Here is a 25,075-nt window from a genome sequence, read left to right on the forward strand (position 1 = left end):
CCTCAAGCATACAGCCCCCATCAAGAAGCATTCCTGACACCAAGCTTACATAGCTCATCGTCAATCAATATTATCCTGCATACTATTATCATCATAGTAAAAAACAACTACCATTACTCAACTTTCATTATCTGATACTAATCATGTACTAAAGCTGTTTCGAAAATGGAAAGATACTGACCTAGATTTGCTGCTGTGATCTCCTGACTGAATTGAGTCAAGTTCATGAAATACATTCATAAACATGAATCAGTCTGAAGGAAAATTAACAACTATACAAAAAGGTATTGACTTATGCCTCCTAGTTGATGCACACTTTTCTGGAAATTGCACATTGAGATGGAAGGTTGCAGAGTTTCCATCTTGAACAAATAATGAGCAGACTTAGGACATAACAAACAAATCTTTATTGATGCTACCAAGCAGTAGTATAGAGACACTATTAACTTGTAAGCAACAACTGGAAAACATTATCTCTGTCTGTCTGTCACTCTCATCCTGAAAAAATGGTGACTCATGAAAAAGTAACTCGGAGGAGCAACTATTACTGAGAACTCAAAATTTACAAATTTTACCATTAATGAAGAAATAAGGAAATTTAGGACATAGGTCATTTCTCACAACTCAAGTTCTCTAAAAACTTCAACTTGCAACTGGCTGAACCTTCTTGTGCCCCACTTCTTTTTAAATTTATCTGCTGAGTTTGTGTACATTGGATGCCATGTTTTGAATATTTTCCTTGAAATAAATTTCTTTAACTCAAAGAAATCTTTGGCTCAATAATTCTGATGAATTAATTATATTTTAATTGAGTGTGATAGGCACATACTAAAATATAAATAAAAGTACTTGTTGCAACCAGTTGAGTGAGGGCTAGAAAGAGAACTGCAACTCCCAGGTCATTTCCTCTGCCCTGAAGCTCTTCAACCATGTCGTGAAACAAACTCGGTACCACAGTCACATTTGCTTCCTCAGTGCATGCCTTCGTAACCAACTCAGCCTACACGGACTCCGGACCACCTTTAAACCAGCAGAGTTCGGACCCGAACAGGACAAACAGTACAGACTACAGGTTCAAAAACACCAGCAACAGTTCTCCTTCAAGGTCCTCCGCTCCACGCTTGCAGCAATGCACCAGCACCTAACCTCTCTACAGTCTGCCCTGCCTCAGCTGAGGGCCACACTCTCTCAGAATTGCAAAGGACCCACTCTGTACTACATCCTCAGGAGAATTCATAGTCTCAACAAACAGTATTTCAACTCCATCTCAAACATCAAAAACTGTAAGTACAACAAACTTTTATCCACCCACCTCCATAACCAGCGCTCCTCAAACATCCCAGAAGTTTTCCCTGGCCTCGGAAACGCAATTGGCCATGCGGCTGATGCAGCTACCACCCCCACGCTGATTGATGATGTCACTTCCGCCCCCATCATGGCCACTCCCACAGCCACTTCCGCCCCTCACATCATCGCCAATGCCACACGCTGAGTGACTTCTGCCACCCCTACTGCCGTGTCTGCCACCACTTCCGCCCCCACCAGCGCCACTCACCTGCATTCTGCTGACACGCCCCCCACAGATCCCACTGTCCCTATCCCGACCCCCCAGAACCCCGAGGGGAACACTACCCCTGCTCATGCCTCCACCCCCATTCCCCCCACCATCACACCCACTCCAGGTACTGGCTCCGACCACACTCCCAGCTCCACACCCACACCAGATCCCAGCTCCCAGCCCTGCCGAGTTTTCACCATCACCTCCAGACCTCCCACTCACTGAGGACGAATGATCAGTCCTCAACAAAGGACTCACCTTCATCCCCCTCCGTCCACGCATCAATGAATTTAATACACGCATGACATCGAACACTTCTTCCGTCGCCTCCGCCTCCGAACTTACTTTCACAATCAGGACTCCCGCCCACCTTCCGAGGACCCCTTTGCCCATCTCCAACACACTGCATCCACCTGGACACCCCGCGCTGGCCTATTACCTGCCCTCGACCTCTTCATTTCCAACTGCCGCCGGGACATTAACCGCCTCAACCTGTCCAGCCGCCCCCCACACTCCAACCTCTCACCCTCACAATGCACAGCCCTCCAATCCCTCTGCTCTAATCCCAACCTCACCATTAAGCCAGCGGATAAAGGGGGCACAGTGGTAGTCTGGCGCACTGACCTCTACACCGCTGAAGCCAAATGCCAAATCGAGGACACCTCTTCCTACTGCCCCCTCGACCATGACCCCACCTCCCATCACCAAACCATCATCTCCCAGACCATTCAGAACCTCATCACCTCAGGAGATCTCCCACCCACAGCTTCCAACCTCATAGTCTGGGAACCCTGCACTACCCGGTTCTACCTCCTTCCCAAGATCCACAGCCTGACCACCCTGGCCGACCCATTGTCTCAGCATGCTCCTGCCCCACTGAACTCATCTCTACCTACCTCAACACTGTCCTATCCCCCCTAGTCCAGGAACTCCCCACATACGTTCGAGACACCACCCACGCCCTCCACCTCCTCCAAGACGTCCGTTTCCCCGGCCCCCAACGCCTCATCTTCACCATGGATATCCAATCCCTCTACACCTCCATTCGCCATGACTAGGGCCTCCAAGCCCTCCGTTTTTTCCTCTCCAGACGTCCCCAACAGTACCCTTCCACCGACACTCTCATTCGTTTGGTCGAACTGGTCCTCACCCTTAACAATTTCTCCTTTGAATCCTCCCACTTCCTCCAGACCAAAGGGGTAGCCATGGGCACACGTATGGGCCCCAGCTATGCCTGTCTCTTTGTTGGCTACGTAGAACAGTTGATCTTCCGTAATTACACCAGCACCACTCCCCACCTCTTCCTCCGCTACATTGATGACTGCATTGGTGCCACCTCGTGCTCCCGCGAGGAGGTTGAGCAATTCATCAACTTCACCGACACATTCCACCCTGACCTTAAATTTCCCTGGACCATCTCTGACATCACCCTCCCCTTCCTGGACCTCTCCATCTCCATTAGTGACGACCGACTTGACACTGACATTTTTTACAAACCCACCAACTCCCACAGCTACCTGGATTACACCTCTTCCCATCCTATCTCTTGCAAAAATGCCATCCCGTATTCCCAATTCCTCCACCTCCGCCGTATCTGCTCCCAGGAGGACCGGTTTCACCACAGAACACACCAGATAGCCTCCTTCTTTAGAGACCGCAATTTCCCTTCCCACGTGGTTAAAGATGCCCTCCAACGCATCTCGTCCACATCCCGCACCTCCGCCCTCAGACCCCACCCCTTCAACTGTAACAAGGACAGAACGCCCCTGGTGCTCACCTTCCACCCTACAAACCTTCGCATAAACCAAAGCATCCGCCGACATTTCTGCCACCTCCAAACAGACCCCACCACCAGGGATATATTTCCCTCCCCACCCCTTTCCGCCTTCCACAAAGACCGTTCCCTCCGTGACTACCTGGTCAGGTCCACGCCCCCCCACGACCCACCCTCCCGTCCTGGCACTTTCTCCTGCCACCGCAGGAACTGTAAAACCTGTGCCCACACCTCCTCCCTCACTTCTATCCAAGGCCCTAAAGGAGCCTTCCACATCCATCAAAGTTTAACCTGCACATCCACCAATATCATTTATTGTATCCGTTGCTCCCGATGCGGTCTCCTCTACATTGGGGAGACTGGGCGCCTCCTAGCAGAGTGCTTTAGGGAACATCTCCGAGACACCCGCACCAATCAACCAAACCGCCCCGTGTCCCAACATTTCAACTCCCCCTCTCACTCTGCCGAGGACATGGAGGTCCTGGGCCTCCTTCACCGCCGCTCCCTCACCACCAGATGCCTGGAGGAAGAACGCCGCATCTTCCGCCTCGGAACACTTCAACCCCAGGGCATCAATGTGGACTTCAACAGCTTCCTCATTTCCACTTCCCCCACCTCATCCTAGTTTCAAACTTCCAGTTCCCTTGACTTGTCCAGACTTGTCCGACCTGCCCAGCTCCTTTTGCACCTATCCACTCCACCCTCTCCTCCCTGGCCTATCACCTTCATCTCCTGCCCCACTCACCCATTGTACTCTATGCTACTCTCTCCCCACCCCCATCCTCCCCTAGCTTATCTCTCCACGCTTCAGGCTATCTGCCTTTATTCCTGATGAAGGGCTTTTGCCCGAAACGTCGATTTCGCTGCTCGTTGGATGCTGCCTGAATTGCTGTGCTCTTCCAGCACCACTGATCCAGAAAGAGGCTAGAAAGAGAAGCCTATCACTACACCTTATCAGGTTATAACAATGAGCTTGCTGTACAGAGTATGTTATTGATCCTTCAAGGGCACATTGTGATATTGTCTTAATGGAATGAATGAATTGTGAAATAATGAGTGTGCATCATCGCTGGAGAAATGCTGTCTTGCAACATATCACACAATAGTTAAGAATTGTATTAATTCTTGAGTAAGATATATTGAGCTCTGCTGTAAGGTATGTACTGTATAATATTAGGAACATGCAATAAAAATAGCCCAAGGTTTTACTACCAATTGTCGGTGTATGATTGGTAGTTTTGAATGAAATATTCAGTAACACGATAATTTCAGCTTCCAAGCTGAAACACTTATCCTTTTTGTTTGTTTGATATTTATTTTCTATCCATTCATTGCCCAGGAGAAAGGAACTATTGACAGGTTGATACCATTGGTCAGAGGTTGCCCAACCTAACAGGGTCCTGGCTTAATACGATACAATTCATTCCACCTCTGGATGCAACCCCAGGTGATCATAGAGTCATAAAGAGTCATAGTCATTAAGCATACAAACAGGCCCTTCGACCCACTATGTTACAACAAACACCAAGCTACACTTATCCCAATTACCTATATTTGGTCCCTAGTCTACTATACCTTGCTATTTTAAGTGCTCACCTCGATAGTTTTAAATGCTGTGAGACTATCTGCATTCCCATCCTCTCAAGCAGCACATTCCATATTTCTACCACTGTATGGGTGAAAGAATTCTTTCTAAGATCTTCTCTAAACCACTTACTCCTCATATTAAACTTGTGTCCTCCAGTCTTACACGCCTGGCATGGAGAAAACATTCTCACAATCTAAAACTACATTCAGCACAGTTGATTTGGCCGTGCTAAATTGCCTATAGTGTTAGGTGCGTTAGTCAGAGGGAAATGGGTTTGGGTGGGTTACTCTTCAGAGGGTCGGTGTGGATTGGTTAGGCCAAAGGGCCTGTTTCCACCTGTAGGGAATCTAATCTAAAGATTCTCACAATTTACCTGGTTGATGCTCTCATAATTTTGAATACTTTATCAGATTTTCTCCCCTGACTACACCCCCCTCCTCCCCCACCTTCCCAGCCTCCTCTGTGCCAGGGAAAACAACCCAGCCTATCCAGTCTGTCCTCCTAACTGAGATTCTTCATCCCAGGCAACATCCTGGTGAATCTCCTCTGCACCCTCTCCAGTGCAATCACGTCATTCCAGTGGTGTTGTGGATGTCTGCTTTGATCCACAAATCCGGACAACACAAGTTTTCTGTACAACAGCAGTAGCTTTATTATCGGACAGCCGGAAAGAGATTCAAAGCGTCTCTAATGTAGCTGAGTGCCTAATTGTAGTGACTCTTCCTCACGAATCTCTAGGTAAAAACAAGGACTGCAGATGCTGGAAACCCGAGTCTGGATTAGATTGGTGCTGGAAAAGCATAGCAGGTCAGGCAGCATCCAAGGAGCAGGAAAATCCACTCATGAATCTCTGCCTTACACCCAGAGACAGTATATTTTATAGAAATTAAACAAAGAGTTATCAGTCACATGGATGACTGTCATTACATAATCTAAAGTAGGTAATTATGAATTTACAAAACTGGATGAATGTCGATGTCCTGTAACAATGTGTGAATGGACTAGAGAAATTGATTATCGTATTTTCCATGATTATGTGTTAATGGAAAGAAATTAAGGCAGAAAGGTTTACCTGCTACAAATAGGGAACTCACATACCTATGCTAATATGGAGGAGAGGGAAATGGGGGATTCACATACCTATGCTAATATGGAGGGGAAGTAAGGCAATGTGAGAGGGAGGCAGTTAACTGGGTTGGGGCCAAGGCTACTAGTCCTGTCTGGAAAGGAGAAAGGTCTTGTCTAGGCTTACTTGTGTGGAATGGGGGAATCCACCTGTGTGGATTGAAAGAGTACAGGCTTTCAGTTGCTGTTGCAGTAAGTCGGATTTTTAACCCTAAAGCCCCCATTGTGCTGAAAGAGAAGTAAAGCATGGAACTGATCCTTCTGTGACATTTTAACTTCCTCAGTGTGGCAGCCAGAACAACCACAATATTCCAGCTGTGACCGAATCAATGGTGTATAAAATTGGAACAATAGTTGCAACTTCCTATATTCTACCCCGTGGCTAATGAAGACAAACATCCCTGTCACTTCAGGACTCTTATTTTCAATTACTCAACACTGTTTTACCCCTTCTACACTTAATTTTCACTCACTAAAACTCTGTCACCACTCTGTTTACCTCTGTCTCACAGTTCTTCAGTGCAAATGAATTCTTGCAGAATCCAGAAACCAAAGCTTGTAATGTGGCAAATGCAAGTAAATGAAATCTCCCAGAATTAAATTTGTAATTTGTATGTATGTTGTGCAAGAAGTGTTAACGTGATACTGAAGGACATGGGAAGAAACAGGAATGATGTGTGAATGGAGCAATGATTGTAGGAGGGAAGCCGGTGAGAATAAAACAAAAAAAATTGCATTATACCTTTCCCGAACTACAGGATGCTCCAAATTACTTTACATCCAATGAAAAACAACTTCTGAAATGTAGTCATGATGGTAGACTGTGTCCACCTGAGAGATGGGTTTCAGTTTAATATCTCATCTGAAAAGCAGCACCTCTGGCCGTTTGGTATTTCCTCCATACTGCCTTGTAGTGTCAGCCTTGCTCAAACCTCTGGACTGTGACCCGAACCCACAATCTCCGAGACATGTGTACTAAATGCTACGTTTTGTCTGACTGGATATAATGAGGCTGGACCTATGACTAAAGAGTAATTAAGATTAGAGGCAGGACTTTAATCTTAATAATGTTGTGATTGTAGTTAACATTTTGTGCTCAAACTTCAGATATTAGTTTTCTTAAAATCTCTTCCCATTAGCAGCAAAGATGTCCCCAGAGGTTCGAAAGGTTGAAGATAAACAGTAAGAATTGGAAATGAACTTACTTGATGGATTGGACCTCCATTCTGAAATGCACAAGTTGGACCAGTATATCTCACTTGCCCATTTTACTGAAATTTTCTTCTCAGTTGCCTGGCAGAGTTTCTGTTCCTTACTCCTCTGTATCTCTTCATACAGCATGACATTCACAGGTGGATGATATCTAGTCAGCATTTGGATGTTTTGCCACGGGTTTTTGCTTGGCAGAACAAACTGAAATTGACCCACAGATCTTTGGGTTCACTAGATGGCCTATTGGTCCATTTGACCGAAATTATGATGTTGATTTTTACATTGAATGAGAGCTCGTCAGTGATTTCTTGATGGGATCTTCATTTACTAGAATCAGTATTCTGTGATGGTAGCCACAGTGAAGGACGGGCCAGTTAAACAAATGTCACGTGGTCCACAGCTGTAACAGGACGATCATGTTGTTGCAGATGTGGTCACAAATAGTCCTTCACCTTAATCTTTCTCCATGGCCATCTGGAAGTAGACTTCAAGTACACTCTACTTTCTTCAAATGTTGATTAACAACAGCTCTCAAATCGGAGAAACAAATGATGCACCCCTTTTCTAACTTTCTGGAGTTCAATAATTTCAAAATTGTTTGATTTTTGTTTTACTCTCCTCGAACACTTCTGCACTTGACACTGTTCCAAGGAGTGCAGTAATAGCTAATGCAGTGCTAAGAAACTGACACAAAGAAAATTATTTTTATTTGGAGAATTATGGTAGCTACATTTTAATTTGTCTAATCCAGTGGTTTTCCAACCGGTGTGCAGTGATATAGTGTGAAGTATGCTCTGAACTCTTTGCATCCAGGCTTCTGATCTCCTCTGGAACCTTCATGTCTATTACTGACATGAATCTGCTGACATTTGTGTGCACAGGAAATGGGAAATCCACACAGTTAGGTAGCAGATGTGCCTTGATGTTGAATAGGTTGGGAACCACTGGTGTAGTCAATGTAGGAACCCATAATGATCGTTTAATGATCACATTTCCTGTTAGAATGCCCCCAGAATACCCCACCCCTCCAACCGTAACAAGGACAGAACCCTCCTGGTGCTCACCTTCCACCCTACCAACCTTCGCATAAACCACATCATCCGATGATATTTCCGCCACCTCCAAACAGACCCCACCACCAGGTATTTATTTCCCTCCCCACCCCTTTTCGCTTTCTGCAAAGACCATTCCCTCCATGACTACCTGGTCAGGTCCACGCCCCCCAACAACCCACCCTCCCTTCCTGGCACCCTCCCCTACCACCACAGAAATTGAAAAACCTGTGCCCACACCTCCTGCCTCACCTCCATCCTAGGCCCCAAAGGAGCCTTCCACATCCATCAAAGTTTCACCTGCACATCCACCAATATCATTTATTGTATCCGTTGCTCCCGATGCAGTCTCCTCTACATTGGGGAGACTGGACATCTCCTAGCAGAGCGCTTTAGGGAACATCTCCGGGACACCTGCACCAATCCACCCCACCTCCCTGTAGCCCAACATTTCAACTCCCCCTCCCACTCTGCCGAGGACATGCAGGTCCTGGGCCTCCTTCACCGCCGCTCCCTCACCACCCGATGCCTGGAGGAAGAACGCCTCATCTTCTGCCTCGGAACACTTCAACCCCAGGGCATCAATTTGGACTTCACCAGTTTCCTCATTTCCCCTTCCCCCACCTCACCCCAGTTCCAACCTTCCAGCTCAGCACTGTCCCCATGACTTGTCCTACCTGCCTATCTTCCTTTCCACCTATCCACTCCACCCTCCTCTCACCTATCTCCTCTGACCTATCACCTTCATCCCCACTCCCATTCACCCATTGTACTCTTTGCTACCTTCCCCCACTTTCCTCTCTGACCTATCAACTCCATCCCCACCCCCATTCACCTATTGTACTCTATGCTACTTTCTACCCCCCCCGCCCCCTTTCATTTATCTCTCCACCCTGCAGGCACCCTGCCTCTATTCCTGATGAAGGGCTTTCCTGAAACATCGATTTTCCTGCTCCTCAGATGCTGCCTGACCTGCTGTGCTTTTCCAGCACCACTCTAATCTAGAATCTGGTTTCCAGCATCTGCAGTCCTTGTTTTTACCTTGTAGTTCTGTACCTGGCTCTCCCTTAATTCAGAGGATTGTGGTAGCTGAATTTTCATTCCAGTAATCTACTCAGGAGGTCATGATAATCATTCATCGATCTGAGCAAAACATTTCACATAGCAACTCATAAGGTTTTGTAGACAGTGCTTCAAAGATTTGGATAATCAATGATCTTCATCACAATCCTAAAGCTACTTCATGATGTCAGCACAATCATGACTGCATTTCAAAAGTAAATTTTTGAGCACTGTAGATTTTTTCCTGTTTCATTTTGATTCCTTATGTGATCCTTTATCTTTCCACCACTGATGCCCTTCCATAGTGTCTGTCAGCTGTGTACTGCTAAGTGACTCCTTATTCAGAGAAACTGGCTTGTTGTTAAGGCAATAGTTTTGAAATAGGAGACACACAGTAGCTGTACACAGCTGACAGACACTAAGGAAGGTTTTCAGTGGTAAAAAGAAGTTGAAGTTACCCTGTTCCAGCCAATTTGGTGTCTTTGTGTAGACACAAGAGCACATGCATTCCATATAGATCTTTGGAATCTTTATTAACTATGTCTGATTAGTAATGTAAACTCTACTTTTTGCTATCATGCAACAAATCATCTTGATAACTAAGCCATGTGCCTCTTCCTTTCATTCATTGGATGAGGGCATCACTGGCTTGGCCAGCATTTATTGCCTATCCCTAATTGCCTGGAGGGCATGTGAGAGTCGATAGTACAGACACAGGAATGTGGGGGCAGTGAATTACTTCAAAAATACCTTTACCCTAGGCCACATCCTGGCAGAGTTGGCAGATACTGGGAAGTGCCAGCAATGGCCATCAGGGTAAATAACATGGCAGCGGTATTGTGGAGTCAAAGTCCAGGCAGAGACACCACCACATGGAGAAAATTTCAGAAGAATAGGAAGAAAGGTTTTGTTTCAAAGAAAAATGAATTTACACTTGAAGTGTACTACTTTGAGAAGGCCCAGACAGTCAGACAGCAGCTAAAATAGTTGAAAAATATGATGCTGGAAAAGCACAGCAGGCCAGGCAGCATCCGAGGAGCAGGAGAATCGACGTTTCGGGCATAAACCCTTCTTCAGCTCAGCTAAAATAGGATTACCTACCAAGAAAGACTGCAGTAGCTGTGGAAGCAGCCTCAGGACAAGTGCAGCATTGAAAAGACAAGCCTTCACTAAGATGCCAATAAGAAGTGCAAGCAAAGGAATATGGGCTCGGGAAAGAGATAAAAGCCAGCCACACTTAAAATAGGCAGAGCACAAATTTTCCCATTTCCTTTTTAGAAGGACCGTGGTGAGCTTGTTAGATGGTGACAGATGCATCCCCCTCCAACACTGGGAAAAAGGGGTTTCAAGAAAACCGTTGTTGACGAATTGGTCAAACATCTATCAGGCAAACATTTCCTTGGACTTTCCAGGCTGAATCCAAAAAGCTGAATAAGAACAATTGAAATTACTTACGATGACACAATAAATGGGCTACACTGCTTGGAAACGTGGTGGAGGCAGGTTCAATAGAGATGTTCAAGAGGATATTGGATGGTTATTTGGATAGAAATGATGTTCAGGGACATAGGGAAAAGGCAGGAGATTATCATTTGGAAACAGAACTGGTGAAGGCACAACGGCCAAATGGCCTCTTCCTTCTGTGCTGTTACAATTCTGTGATTCTGTGAAATGCCTCATGTTGCCGAGAAGAACAAGTGGTCAGCAAGCCAAGGGAGGCTCAGCCGAACTTGACAAGAACAAATAAATGATCGAGAATGTGCTATCGATCACTACAATGCCTTGTGTTGAATGATGGCTAGATCAAAAGTTCAGCAAGTTGGTCAAGAACACATACTTTGAACATGAAAAACTGTTGCACCATCATAGATGACCTATTCATGTAGGATGGAATATTATTTACTTCAGCTTTCCTTCCTATTGTGAAAGATACGTCAGAGGCAGGTACAATCAGGATTCAGACAGTGGCCAGAGGTCTTCAAAGCAATTGAAGATCTTACAACCGATTGTGAAATTTGTGATTTTATAGTATTGCCATCACTGATGTCTGGCCAGAATATTAAACTCAGAATTTTTGTGGGAAGAAGCAAAGACTGAAAACTGGGCTGCATGGTGACACAGTGGTTAGCACTGCTGCCTCACAACACCAGAAACCCGGGTTCAATTCCCACCTCAGGCAACTGTTTGTGTGGAGTTTGCTGTGTCTGCGTGGGTTTCCTCTGGGTGCTCCGGTTTCCTCCCACAGTCCGAAAATGTGCAGGTCAATTGGCCATGCTAAATTGCCCATAGTGTTAGGTGAAGGGGTAAATGTAGGGGAATGGGTCTGGGTGGGTTGCTCTTCGGAGGGTAGATGTGGACTTGTTGGGCCGAAGGGCCTGTTTCCACACTGTAAGTAATCTAATCTAATCTAAAAAAAGAATGTAAACCACAGCCCACTTGAGCTCAGTCAGGAGTCCTTCTCTGAAGTTGGTCAGATGGCAGAACATTATGGTGAACAAACTGATAAAATAGGACATGAATACTAGTGCTGAGTGAGTGCAATCATACAGTGACACCAATCATAATATGAACAAGTGTAGTACACCAATCAAACAGTGAAAAAATGGGCTGAAACTTGCATTAGTCTGGCAGTGTGCTATTTTCATTGAGTTTCATGGAAGGTTTCTCTCTGCAAGAGCTAGTGCGTTTTCTTCTGTTATTGGTTCAAATGTGCCTCATTAACTAGATGAACACTCCTATGGTGTTCCTGTCATCCATTGTTAGCCCAATTCTCCAACTCACCATAACTGGAGTACTCGCCATGGTTAAGATATCCTGGGATCCCTGGTGCTGAGCCCATACTTAAAACTTGTTATGCATCTCATCAGGCGCTCGTAGTTCCCAGAATTACCCTGCCAGGTTTGTGACATTAGAATACAACAACATAAGCAATAGGAGCCGGAGTAGGCCATTCAGTCCCTCAAGCCTGCCCTGCTCTAGGCCTCAACTTCTCTTTTGTACCAATTCAGCACTGCTATCAACTCCCTGATAATTCAAAAATCTATCTACCTACTCTTTAAATACTTGCAGTGATCCAGCCTCCGCAACTGCCTGGCTTAGCAAATTTTAGACAATCGCCATCGACTGAGAGAAGAAATTCCTTCAGATCTCAGTTTTAAGAGAATATCCCCTGATTCATGGTTCAAGATGTCCCCAGTAGTGGAAACATCTCAAGCCCCCTCGCAATCCAATTTGTTTCAATAGGATAATACTCATTTTCTCAACTCTGATCAGTAGAGGGCTAGCCTTTTTAGCTATTCTTCATAAGTTAGCTGAATCATCCCAGGTATCAGCCTCATGAATCTCAGCCTCTATTGCCAGCATATCCTTTAAAAATATGAGTACAAAGACTGTACATAGTGCTCCAGGTTTAGCCACCAACTACCTGTACACTCTAACAATACTTGGTCAGTTTTAAACTCCAAAACTGAAGCATTAAAGCTCAGAATTCTATTTGTTTTCTTAACTATTTGCTGCATCTGCGTACGATCATTTTGTGTTTCATGCATAAGAACAGGGAGTCCCTTTGATCAGCGTTTTTTTTGAAGCCTTGCTCCTTAGTTTATCTAATAGTCTGCCTTCTTTGCGCCTATTTTCAACAAGAATTTCTCTATCATCTCTTTGAAATTAACCTTTATTAACTATTCCAAAGTATTCCAGATGCGTCTGTTCTTTCATAAGAAATGCCTTTATACAAACAGGTCTTCAGACACCTCAGCACCAAACGCACAAGATCAACTCTAAAGATTAAACTAAAATCAGATCTCCTTCTTCACAACACAAAAAAAATACAAAATATCACTGAAACTCAACGTTGCACTTTGTTCCGAACGTGAGTCGTGTGACAAGTTTTCTTGGGCATGCCATCCTCAATGTAAATCTTCCATCCACATTCTAGCTCCCTACGAATTTGGTCCTTTCAATCTACGCAAGCCTTTTGGGATGTGCACAGCCTAGCTTCTCTCCATTTCTCTCTCTCCTAAACCCACAGTGCAATGTTATCTTTCAGCCATGCAGCCACTTGATGGTCCTATGCACATCAGTTGGTATGTTGGCACATTGGCTTCCACTTTCAGAAGCTGCTGCCTTGCACAGATCTCAAGGGTCTACCTTGCAGAAAAAAATAAATAGAGGGAACATTGCCTGAGAGACTAACATGTCTGTCACATTCATTGACATTTCAAGAGAATCTATAGCCCACTGTCATTTTGTATCTCTCCCTCTGTAACCTACCCATCTTGAAGCTAATTATCAAGGCAACATAAATTCGCATAGGCCAAGGCCAATCCCTGTAGAGATGCTAATTAGCTAGTCGTGTGACCCAACTCTCTTTATCTTAGAAATAAATAGATAGTTTAAAACATTACAGTTTAGAATTTGATATTCTCAATATTTTGAGCTCTGAAAGCTCAGTTTATCTTCTGAACACAGACTGTTGCCATTGTCTCCAAAAGTATACATCTTCAAGGGAAACAATATGAATATTCTTTCGTCGCTAACAATCAGAACACCCAGGCTTACTGTCACACAGTAAATGCAGTACAATACACCACAGGAACGGGCCCTTCAGCCCACCGAGACTGCACTGCAAGGATTAGACCCCTTACTTCTTGCCCATATGTGGTTTCTATCCCTCTGTTTGCCTCCCGTTCATATGTCTATGAAGATATGCCTTTATATGCTGCTAAAGTGTCTGCCACCAGATAAGTAACATGGTTCCCTTCAAGTTACCTTATCTTAAAGATACATGATTGTAGTCATATTGAAATGACTTGCCAGAGGTATGGTTTGTTCTGCAGCATTGGTTCTCAGCACTGCTGATGTGCTGTTGTTAGACCCACAGCCTTTCCAGTTTCCCATATCTTCAGCTGTTTCTTGATATTTTATGGAGTGAATGGAAATGGCTGAAAATTGACTCCCTGTCCTTAGATTTGCTTAACATCTGTTCCATCACTCATTTTCACCAATTCGGGAAGGTGAAAAGTTATAGGTTTGAAATGTCAACTTTATTTGTCTCTCCACTGATGCCATGTGAGCAGCTAAGCAACTACAATGTTTTGTAAAATGACTCAATAAGTTTCAAATTTCCTTATTTTCATTTGCAATATTACTATAACATTAACTTTGATAGGCTTTTTGCTTTGAGGTAATTGTGATAACATTTTTGTGTTAATCTTGATGCCACTCAGAATTTTTTACACATATTCCTTTCTCTGTACATCTTCCTGTCTTCTTCAGCTATATTTTATTTTGATCATAGCATCCTGGATTTACACTACTGTTTTCATTTCTGTGTTCCTTCCTTTTGTTATGTGTTCTTTCTTGCTTCTTTTGTTGACTGTGGTTGTTTTATTTCATGAACTGAACTCTTTCCCATGAGGAGTTTACCTTGTCCTGCATAAAGCCAGACTCTATTTTGATCACCGGAAACGTTGATTTTCCTGCTCCTCGGATGCTGCCTGACCTGCTGTGCTTTTCCAGCACCACTCTAATCTAGACTCTATTTTGATCACTGCCCATTGTTCATCTTCAATTTTACACAATTATGGTCGAGACTAGGTTGTTGTCCACATCCCATTAAAATTAATCTTGTCAAAATCCATAAATAATTTAGTTAAAATAACATTAGGAGGGATGTTACCTGACTATTTTTACATTGACCTGAAAGAAACTTGAGGCAATTTTAATACCATTTCTCTGATTATATTGCAATATTTGAGGGAGATGATTTTGAAAAGATATTTGTTAGGGATGTCAAGAAAAGCTTTTTTTAAAATATTAGAAAAACAGTTCAGTCACTGTTAATAAAGGCCATTTAAATAATTTTGCAATTATTAATTAATTGGGTGGCACGGTGGCTCAGTGGTTAGCACTGCTGCCTCACAGCACCAGGGTCCCGGGTTCGGTTCCAGCCTTGGGCGAGTGGAGTTTGCACATTCTCCCCATGTCTGCGTGGGTTTCCTCCAGGTGCTCAGGTTTCCTCCCACAGTCCAAAGATGTGCAGGTCAGGTGAATTGGCCATGTTAAATTGCCCATAGTGTTAGGTGCACTAGTCAGAGGGAAATGGGACTGGGTGGGTTACTCTTTGGAGGGTCGGTGTGGACTTGTTGGGCTGAAGGGTCTATTTCCACACTGTAGGAAATCTAATCTAGATAAAAATATGCAAATTAGACATTCAATAGATTTTGCAGATTTCTTCAAGCCCAAATGATACAGCATGGATGTGACAGCCACATTTCTGGTTTAACTGTAAGAGTCTTGTTAAATGAGCAATAAGAAGTTGAATGCATTGCTGTAACTAATTAGAGATTGTATAAGTATACTCATATTACTACAGAGTCTGTTAAGTGCATAGAAGCCTTGGGTCTGTCCCCTATTAGCTCCCACTTTACTCTGCTGAAGTTAAAATAAGTATTGACCCTTTCAGAAACATGTACAGCAGAATGTGCTATGGAGTAGTTTCAGATCACCCCATTTTATCTGGGTATTGTTCAACCTACATTGAGCTCTGTGAGAAGCTGTTGAGCAGCAGCTACACACTGTCATCTTGTAAAGGCAAAATAATTATGTCCATTGGCACTAAATTTGTAAAAGCTGTGTGAAGAACAGTTAGCAACCAGCTATAATGACACAAGTCAGCAGGAAGTAACAAACTGGAATACTGATCAAGTAGACTTCTGGTGAAGGTGATATAGCTGGAGGGCTTGATACATATATTGGGATACAATTTTGTGATTTCATTTGTTTTTAAAATGCCTTCACCAATTGCATATAAAATAATTAACCAATTCTAGATTCTCAGATAAAGAAAGTGACTCAGTCCAGCACTGATTGCAACATTGGTAAAAGCAAATACATAAAATTGGAGCTGAGGTAGACGATTTGACCTCTTAAGCCTGTTCTAACATTCAGTACAGTCATGGCTGGTCTGTTTCAAATTTAATATTCATATTAATCAAAACATGTTAACCTTTTAGTTTCTTACCTAACAAGAATCAATTTACAACAAAAACAGAAAATCTCTGCAGATCTGACAGTATCTGTGGAATAAAGCAGAGGTAACATTTCAGGTCCAGTAACCCTTTTTCAGAACTGATGGTAGCTAGGAAATAGTTGGCTTTCATGCAGAAGATAGGGAGGGGGTAAGGAGTAAACAATAAGTGGAGCTAGAGTGCAAAGAGAGAGAAGAACAGTTGGACAGACAAAGGAGTAGATAACAGTTAATGAATAAAAGGAGAATGAATAACTATTAGTGGCTAATATTTATTTATCTATTTATCTCATCTATTTATCTCTGCCTTTAAAATGTTTAACGGTTCCTGCCTCCACCTTCTGAGGCAGAGATTTCCAATAAGGCTTAACTGTACAATATAATTAGATGGTTCAGCACAACAGAATTTGCACCCAGTGTATTTGAATTTGATTGTAAGTAAACAGTTATGTTGATATTATACTCCATTTGAGATTTTACTATTTAACACACAATGATATTGGATGTGTCAAATGTGTATAATGCCTGTACTGTTGTCCTGCAATGTAACTGTCAGCAGCATAAAGGTACCTAACAAAACAAGTAGATTGAAGAAAGGCCATTATTCCTGGCAATACATCTGAACAAATGCAAAGTAGAAAATTTGGGCATTATACTCTTTGCTTTGATCCTGACCCTTGTTGTTCCAGTTCAGCGGATGCAAAACAGCAGTTGGAATATGACAAGTGGCCCCACGATCCAGGTATCAAAAAGATACAAAATATTGGATTTGCATTCCACTGACTGCTGCTATAAATCGAAACTTTATTGCTGGAACAGCACAGCAGGTCAGGCAGCATCCAGGGAACAGGAGATTCGACGTTTCGGGCACAGGCCCTTCCTCAGGAATGAGCAGAGAGTGTTCAGCAGGAGAAGATAAAAGGTAGGGAGGAGGGACTTGGAGGAGGGGAGTTGGAAATGTGATAGGTGGAAAGAGGTCAAGGTGAGGGTGATAGGTCGGAGTAGGGTGGAGGCGGAGAGGTCAAGAAGAAGACTGCAGGTCAGGAAGGCGGTGCCGGGCTGGAAGGATCCGGCTGAGACAAGGTGGGGGGAGGGGGGATGAAGAAACTGGTGAAGTCCAAGTTCATCCCCTGCGGTTGGAGGGTTCCCAGTCGGAAGATAAGACGCTCCTCCTCCGACCGTCGGGTTGTTGTGGTTTGGCGGTGGATGAGTCCAATGACCTGCATATCCTCGGTGGAGTGGGAGGGGGAGTTGAAATGCTGTGCCACAGGTTGGTTGGGTTGGTTCGTCCGGGTGGCCCAGAGGTGCTCCCTGAATCGCTCCGCAAGTAGGCGGCCTGTCTCCCCAATATAGAGGAGGCCACACCGGCTGCAGCGGATGCAGTAGATGATGTGGGTGGAGGTGCAGGTGAATCTGTGGCGGATATGGAAGTTTCCCTTGGGGCCTTGGAGAGAAGTGAGGGGGGAGGTGTGGGTGCAAGTGTTGCACCTCCTGCGGTTGCAAGGGAAGGTGCCGGGAGTGGTGGTTGGGTCGGTGGGGGGTGTGGATCTGACAAGGGAGTCGCGGAGGGAGTGGTCTCTACGGAAAGCTGATAGGGGAGGGGAGGGAAATATATCCTTGGTGCTGGGGTCTGTTTGGAGGTGGCGGAAGTGACGGCGGATGATGCGCTGTACATGGAGATTGGTGGGGTGGTAGGTGAGGACCAGTGGGGTTCTGTCCTGGTGGCGGTTGGAGGGGCGGGGCTCAAGGGCGGAGGAGCGGGAAGTGGAGGAGATGCGGTGGAGGGCACCGTCGACCACGTCGGGGGGGAAATTGCGGTCCTTGAAGAAGGAGGCCATCTGTGTTGTACGTATTTTGAACTGGTCCTCCTGGGAGCAGATGCGGCGGAGACGAAGGAATTGGGAGAATGGGATGGCGTTTTTACAGGGGGCAGGATGGGAGGAGGTGTAGTCCAGGTAGCTGTGGGAGTCGGTAGGTTTGTAGTAGATGTCCGTGTTGATTCGGTCGCCTGAGATAGAAACAGAAAGGTCTAGGAAGGGGAGGGAGGAGTCCGAGACTGTCCAGGTGAATTTGAGGTCGGGGTGGAAGGTGTTGGTGTAGTGGATGAACTGTTCAACCTCCTCGTGGGAGCACGAGGTAGCGCCGATACAGTCATCAATGTAGCGAAGAAAAAGATGGGGGGTGGGGCCAGTGTAGTTGCGGAAGATGGATTGTTCCACATACCCTACGAAGAGGCAGGCATAGCTGGGGCCCATGCGGGTGCCCATGGCTACTCCTTTTGTTTGGAGAAAGTGGGAGGATTGGAAAGAAAAGTTGTTCAGGGTGAGGACCAGTTCGGTCAGTCGAAGGAGGGTGTCGGTGGAAGGGTACTGGGTGGTACGGCGGGAAAGGAAGAAGCGGAGTGCTTTGAGTCCTTCGTGATGGGGGATGGAGGTGTACAGGGACTGGATGTCCATGGTGAAGATGAGGCGTTGGGGACCGGGGAAGCGGAAATCCTGGAGGAGGTGGAGGGCGTGGGTGGTGTCACGAACGTAGGTGGGGAGTTCTTGGACTAATGGGGACAGGACCGTGTCGAGGTATGCCGAGATGAGTTCGGTTGGGCAGGAGCAGGCTGAGACGATGGGTCGTCCGGGGCAGTCAGGTTTGTGGATTTTGGGCAGGAGGTAGAAACGGGCGGTTCGGGGTTGTGGGACTATGAGGTTGGAGGCGGTGGATGGGAGGTCCCCTGAGGTGATGAGGTTATGGACGGTCTGGGAGATGATGGTTTGGTGGTGGGGGGTGGGGTCATGGTCAAGGGGACGGTAGGAGGAGGTATCTGCGAGCTGGCGTTTGGCCTCAGCGGTGTAAAGGTCAGTGCGCCAAACTACTACTGCGCCTCCCTTGTCAGCTGGTTTGATGGTGAGGTTGGGGTTGGAACGGAGGGAGTGGAGGGCTGCGCGTTCCGAGGGTGAGAGGTTGGAGTGGGTGGGGGGAGTGTGGGAGTTCAGGTAGCGGTTAATATCGCGGCGGCAGTTTGCTATGAAGAGGTCGAGGGCAGGTAGGAGGCCAGCACGGGGTGTCCAGGTGGACGGGGTGTGTTGGAGGTGGGAGAAGGGGTCGTCAGAGGGTGGGCGAGAGTCTTGATTGAAGAAGAAGGCACGGAGGCGAAGGCGGCGGAAGAATTGTTCGGTGTCACTCCGTGTATTGAATTCATTGACCCGAGAACGTGTGGGAACGAATGAATTCAATACACGGAGTGACACCGAACAATTCTTCCGCCGCCTTCGCCTCCGTGCCTTCTTCTTCAATCAAGACTCTCGCCCACCCTCTGACGACCCCTTCTCCCACCTCCAACACACCCCGTCCACCTGGACACCCCGTGCTGGCCTCCTACCTGCCCTCGACCTCTTCATAGCAAACTGCCGCCGCGATATTAACCGCTACCTGAACTCCCACACTCCCCCCACCCACTCCAACCTCTCACCCTCGGAACGCGCAGCCCTCCACTCCCTCCGTTCCAACCCCAACCTCACCATCAAACCAGCTGACAAGGGAGGCGCAGTAGTAGTTTGGCGCACTGACCTTTACACCGCTGAGGCCAAACGCCAGCTCGCAGATACCTCCTCCTACCGTCCCCTTGACCATGACCCCACCCCCCACCACCAAACCATCATCTCCCAGACCGTCCATAACCTCATCACCTCAGGGGACCTCCCATCCACCGCCTCCAACCTCATAGTCCCACAACCCCGAACCGCCCGTTTCTACCTCCTGCCCAAAATCCACAAACCTGACTGCCCCGGACGACCCATCGTCTCAGCCTGCTCCTGCCCAACCGAACTCATCTCGGCATACCTCGACACGGTCCTGTCCCCATTAGTCCAAGAACTCCCCACCTACGTTCGTGACACCACCCACGCCCTCCACCTCCTCCAGGATTTCCGCTTCCCCGGTCCCCAACGCCTCATCTTCACCATGGACATCCAGTCCCTGTACACCTCCATCCCCCATCACGAAGGACTCAAAGCACTCCGCTTCTTCCTTTCCCGCCGTACCACCCAGTACCCTTCCACCGACACCCTCCTTCGACTGACCGAACTGGTCCTCACCCTGAACAACTTTTCTTTCCAATCCTCCCACTTTCTCCAAACAAAAGGAGTAGCCATGGGCACCCGCATGGGCCCCAGCTATGCCTGCCTCTTCGTAGGGTATGTGGAACAATCCATCTTCCGCAACTACACTGGCCCCACCCCCCATCTTTTTCTTCGCTACATTGATGACTGTATCGGCGCTACCTCGTGCTCCCACGAGGAGGTTGAACAGTTCATCCACTACACCAACACCTTCCACCCCGACCTCAAATTCACCTGGACAGTCTCGGACTCCTCCCTCCCCTTCCTAGACCTTTCTGTTTCTATCTCAGGCGACCGAATCAACACGGACATCTACTACAAACCTACCGACTCCCACAGCTACCTGGACTACACCTCCTCCCATCCTGCCCCCTGTAAAAACGCCATCCCATTCTCCCAATTCCTTCGTCTCCGCCGCATCTGCTCCCAGGAGGACCAGTTCAAAATACGTACAACACAGATGGCCTCCTTCTTCAAGGACCGCAATTTCCCCCCCGACGTGGTCGACGGTGCCCTCCACCGCATCTCCTCCACTTCCCGCTCCTCCGCCCTTGAGCCCCGCCCCTCCAACCGCCACCAGGACAGAACCCCACTGGTCCTCACCTACCACCCCACCAATCTCCATGTACAGCGCATCATCCGCCGTCACTTCCGCCACCTCCAAACAGACCCCAGCACCAAGGATATATTTCCCTCCCCTCCCCTATCAGCTTTCCGTAGAGACCACTCCCTCCGCGACTCCCTTGTCAGATCCACACCCCCCACCGACCCAACCACCACTCCCGGCACCTTCCCTTGCAACCGCAGGAGGTGCAACACTTGCACCCACACCTCCCCCCTCACTTCTCTCCAAGGCCCCAAGGGAAACTTCCATATCCGCCACAGATTCACCTGCACCTCCACCCACATCATCTACTGCATCCGCTGCAGCCGGTGTGGCCTCCTCTATATTGGGGAGACAGGCCGCCTACTTGCGGAGCGATTCAGGGAGCACCTCTGGGCCACCCGGACGAACCAACCCAACCAACCTGTGGCACAGCATTTCAACTCCCCCTCCCACTCCACCGAGGATATGCAGGTCATTGGACTCATCCACCGCCAAACCACAACAACCCGACGGTCGGAGGAGGAGCGTCTTATCTTCCGACTGGGAACCCTCCAACCGCAGGGGATGAACTTGGACTTCACCAGTTTCTTCATCCCCCCTCCCCCCACCTTGTCTCAGCCGGATCCTTCCAGCCCGGCACCGCCTTCCTGACCTGCAGTCTTCTTCTTGACCTCTCCGCCTCCACCCTACTCCGACCTATCACCCTCACCTTGACCTCTTTCCACCTATCACATTTCCAACTCCCCTCCTCCAAGTCCCTCCTCCCTACCTTTTATCTTCTCCTGCTGAACACTCTCTGCTCATTCCTGAGGAAGGGCCTGTGCCCGAAACGTCGAATCTCCTGTTCCCTGGATGCTGCCTGACCTGCTGTGCTGTTCCAGCAATAAAGTTTCAACTTTGATCTCCAGCATCTGCAGACCTCACTTTCTCCTGCTGCTATAAATCACCAAGTGAAAACAGCATCACCTTGACTACTCCCACAGTCAAACAACATGCTTACACATTCCCCAATGGCACCGATCAAGTGGGGTAAAGTACACCAGGACTATATCATCAAATATCATTGCCTTCAGGGGAGGGAAGAATTTGGGGGAAAATGTATGCAACATGTAGTTTAACTATAATGTTCCTTCACTTAGGGATTTGATGTGAAGCTTCTCTTAGTGCTATTATGCATTTATTTGCTAACAGGGTGCAGAGAAAATATTGTCAATGAATGAATCAGGGGAGCTACAAGATCTCTTAACAAAGATTGAGGTAAATATACATTTACAACAAAAGTAGCATGCCTTAGATTTAGAGAAAGTTCAGCTTTATTTACTTTAGCATGTTATTTCCCTAAGTAACAGCTATTGTGAGTTGTTTGCACGAATTGATTTATTTCTGATTTTATTCTCATGTCAATTTACCAGTTGTTTTTTTTTTGGCTGTATTTGTGATACAATATACACATCATTATTTAACCCATTCATAATTAAGAGCTTATTAGTTTTGTTATACATTTCTTGAGCTTTAATCATAAACACTTCACAACAAGTCATTATAGCTAATCTCCTAATTAGCTATAACATAATTTTAAATGTGTTGCAAGCTATACTAAAATTTGAGGGTTTAATTTATGTGTTGTTACACTTGTGTAGAAATAGTCATCGATTGTAGCAATCAGAAGCATCGATATATATACAGGGAAGTAGGGAACCACAGTGAAGGATGCAAGCGGCCAGAGAATGTGATGATGCTGGTTAGAGCACATTACAGCTGGGGATTCTTGAGGATGAACCTATCATTCAGGTAGTTTGATCTGCAGGGTGGGAGAGAGAAGTATTTAATGACAAAGTTTGGACCTCAGAGCTTCATTGCATGAAAGAGAAAAGACTTTAGATCAGAGCAACGGATGGTTGAAAGAACAAGCTCATGACAAAGCAAACTGTATATCTGTTTAGATTGCAATTAGGTACAAATGACCTTCCTGGACCACTGTAATCATGTGAACTGTACTGTGAGGTACACACACACTGGGGACAGGTATTTCAGTAAAGACACATTGGAGATCAGACAGGTGTCCTGTGAATATAGACCTTGATGTGAGAGGTGAAACTGTAAAAACTTACAGTTGTGGCCAGAGGGATTGCTCAGAGTGATGAAAGTTGCTACAAGCCCTGAAGGAAACTGAAAAGGTCCAAGGATGCAAGCTGAACCATTGTGTTAGACATAATGCTTAGAACTTTTCCTATACCAGCTTGTGATGAAGTGGAAGCTGATATGCAGCTGAATTAGCAGCTTTTCCATATGCCATGGCAAAATCATGAAACTGTAACAGATCTGTTTAAAAATCAGATCAGTTAAATATAGTCATGCTCTTCAAACTGTTGTGAAGAGGTTGTTTCAAAGTGTGTTCCATCGTACGCCTCTCTGAAGGACAGAAAAAACCTGTAGAAAATTCAGAAGCCTTGAAGATATGCCTTCTGAATGGAATGAATTCAATATTCGGGCCCATGGTGAGGACGGCACAGTTCATAGAGTGCCAATGTAAAAGAACAATCGTGTGCATTTTGGGTTACTTGGATAGCTCAAATTGTATGCTAGGATGTACGCAAATTTTAATTTTTATATTTTGCTTGTTTTGAAATGCAATCATGTACAAATGATTAACTTGGTCTTCCATCCTAATGCGATCTCGACCATAAGGTGAACATAGAGGGGGCAGCCATCCTTCAGGAACTTTAATGAATAAGCTAGCGTTCTGTTGAGTGTAAGAGAAAATCAGAACTGGAGAGGGCTAAGGTTACGTCATCAGAGGTTTGGAGAATTTGGGAGCAGGTTTTGCTGATAGGATGATGGAGAACAGTGGGGTTGGTATAAGAGGTAGGTTATCCACCATTTGGCATCAGAGTAATGTTTTCTGTGATTGACAGAAGGAATGTCAAGGTTCTTTGAAGAGCAGGGTGAAACACCCCTGGAAAACTTTTATAATAATTGTTTAATTATATTGTGGGATCTTGATATAAACTTGCAAATGAATTGTCCTGCTCCTTCATACCAGTATACCACATGGTCCACTGCTGTGAAATGAGTTAGAGATGTGTTACCCATTTTGTTTTTATTCTGATCTGTCCCTTAATATTCTCCCACCTGCTGTCGGCTGGGGGTGGGTGAATAGTTACTGCCAGGCAACTCTTTATGCAGTATTTATATGAAAGTTTCATTAAGAATGTTTACAAAAAATGTTTACCAAAATGGACCCGTTGGTTCTGGCAGCAGACACAGAGGAGTTCATCAGACGAATGAGACTCCGGGAATTCTTTCAAGCTGCCGGCAGTGATCCCACTGAGCCCACTGATGAACGTGAACAGTCATCACAGGGTTCTGTAGAGGAGCGACCAAAGAAGGTGTCAACATGGACCCCACCGGAGGGCCGCTGCCCTGGGCTTGACATGTATGCTCAAACTGTCAGGAAATATATAAATGCCAGATTCATCAGCTCTACTCACAAGGTAGAGCAAAACATCACCCGTTCACAACGCAATGCCATCCAGGGTCTCAAAACCAATCACAACATTGTCATCAAACCAGCAGATAAAGGAGGAGCCATTGTCATTCAGAATAGAACAGATTACTGCAAGGAAGTGTACTGACAACTGAACAACCAGGAACACTACAGGCAACTACCAGTTGATCCGACCAAAGAACACACCCGAGAATTAAACACACTGATCAGAACTTTGGATCCAGTCCTTCAGGGTTCCCTACGCGCCCTCATCCCATGTACTTCTTGTGTAGGCGACTTCTACTGCCTTCCAAAGGTACACAAAGCCAACACACCGGGATGTCCCATCATGTCGGGCAATGGGACCCTATGTGAGAATCTCTCCGGCTATGTGGAAGGCATCTTGAAACTTATTGTACAGGGGATCTCCAGTTTCTGTTGCGACACTACGGATTTCTTACAGAAACT

General features: G+C 46.1%; 1 protein-coding gene across 3 annotated transcripts in view; it reads left to right on the forward strand.

Moving 5' to 3' along the window:
- grxcr1a (glutaredoxin and cysteine rich domain containing 1 a) overlaps positions 1-25,075 on the forward strand; it is a 102,320-nt gene that overhangs the window by 45,138 nt on the left and 32,107 nt on the right. Inside the window, exon 3 of one of the 3 annotated variants that reach the window (XM_043692026.2) lies at positions 22,312-22,377. The exons of 1 other annotated variant lie outside the window; for it this stretch is intronic. In XM_043692026.2, the coding sequence (XP_043547961.1) occupies positions 22,312-22,377 (66 nt within the window). Of the gene's footprint in view, positions 1-956; positions 1,284-22,311; positions 22,378-25,075 lie in introns of those variants that run through there. One more of the 3 variants, XR_015758154.1, reaches the window with a different exon arrangement.

This window comes from Chiloscyllium plagiosum, unplaced genomic scaffold (genome assembly GCF_037043375.1).
Source record: "Chiloscyllium plagiosum isolate Xiang-an unplaced genomic scaffold, Cpla_swu_hap1 HiC_scaffold_1, whole genome shotgun sequence".
Lineage (NCBI taxonomy): Eukaryota > Metazoa > Chordata > Chondrichthyes > Orectolobiformes > Hemiscylliidae > Chiloscyllium > Chiloscyllium plagiosum.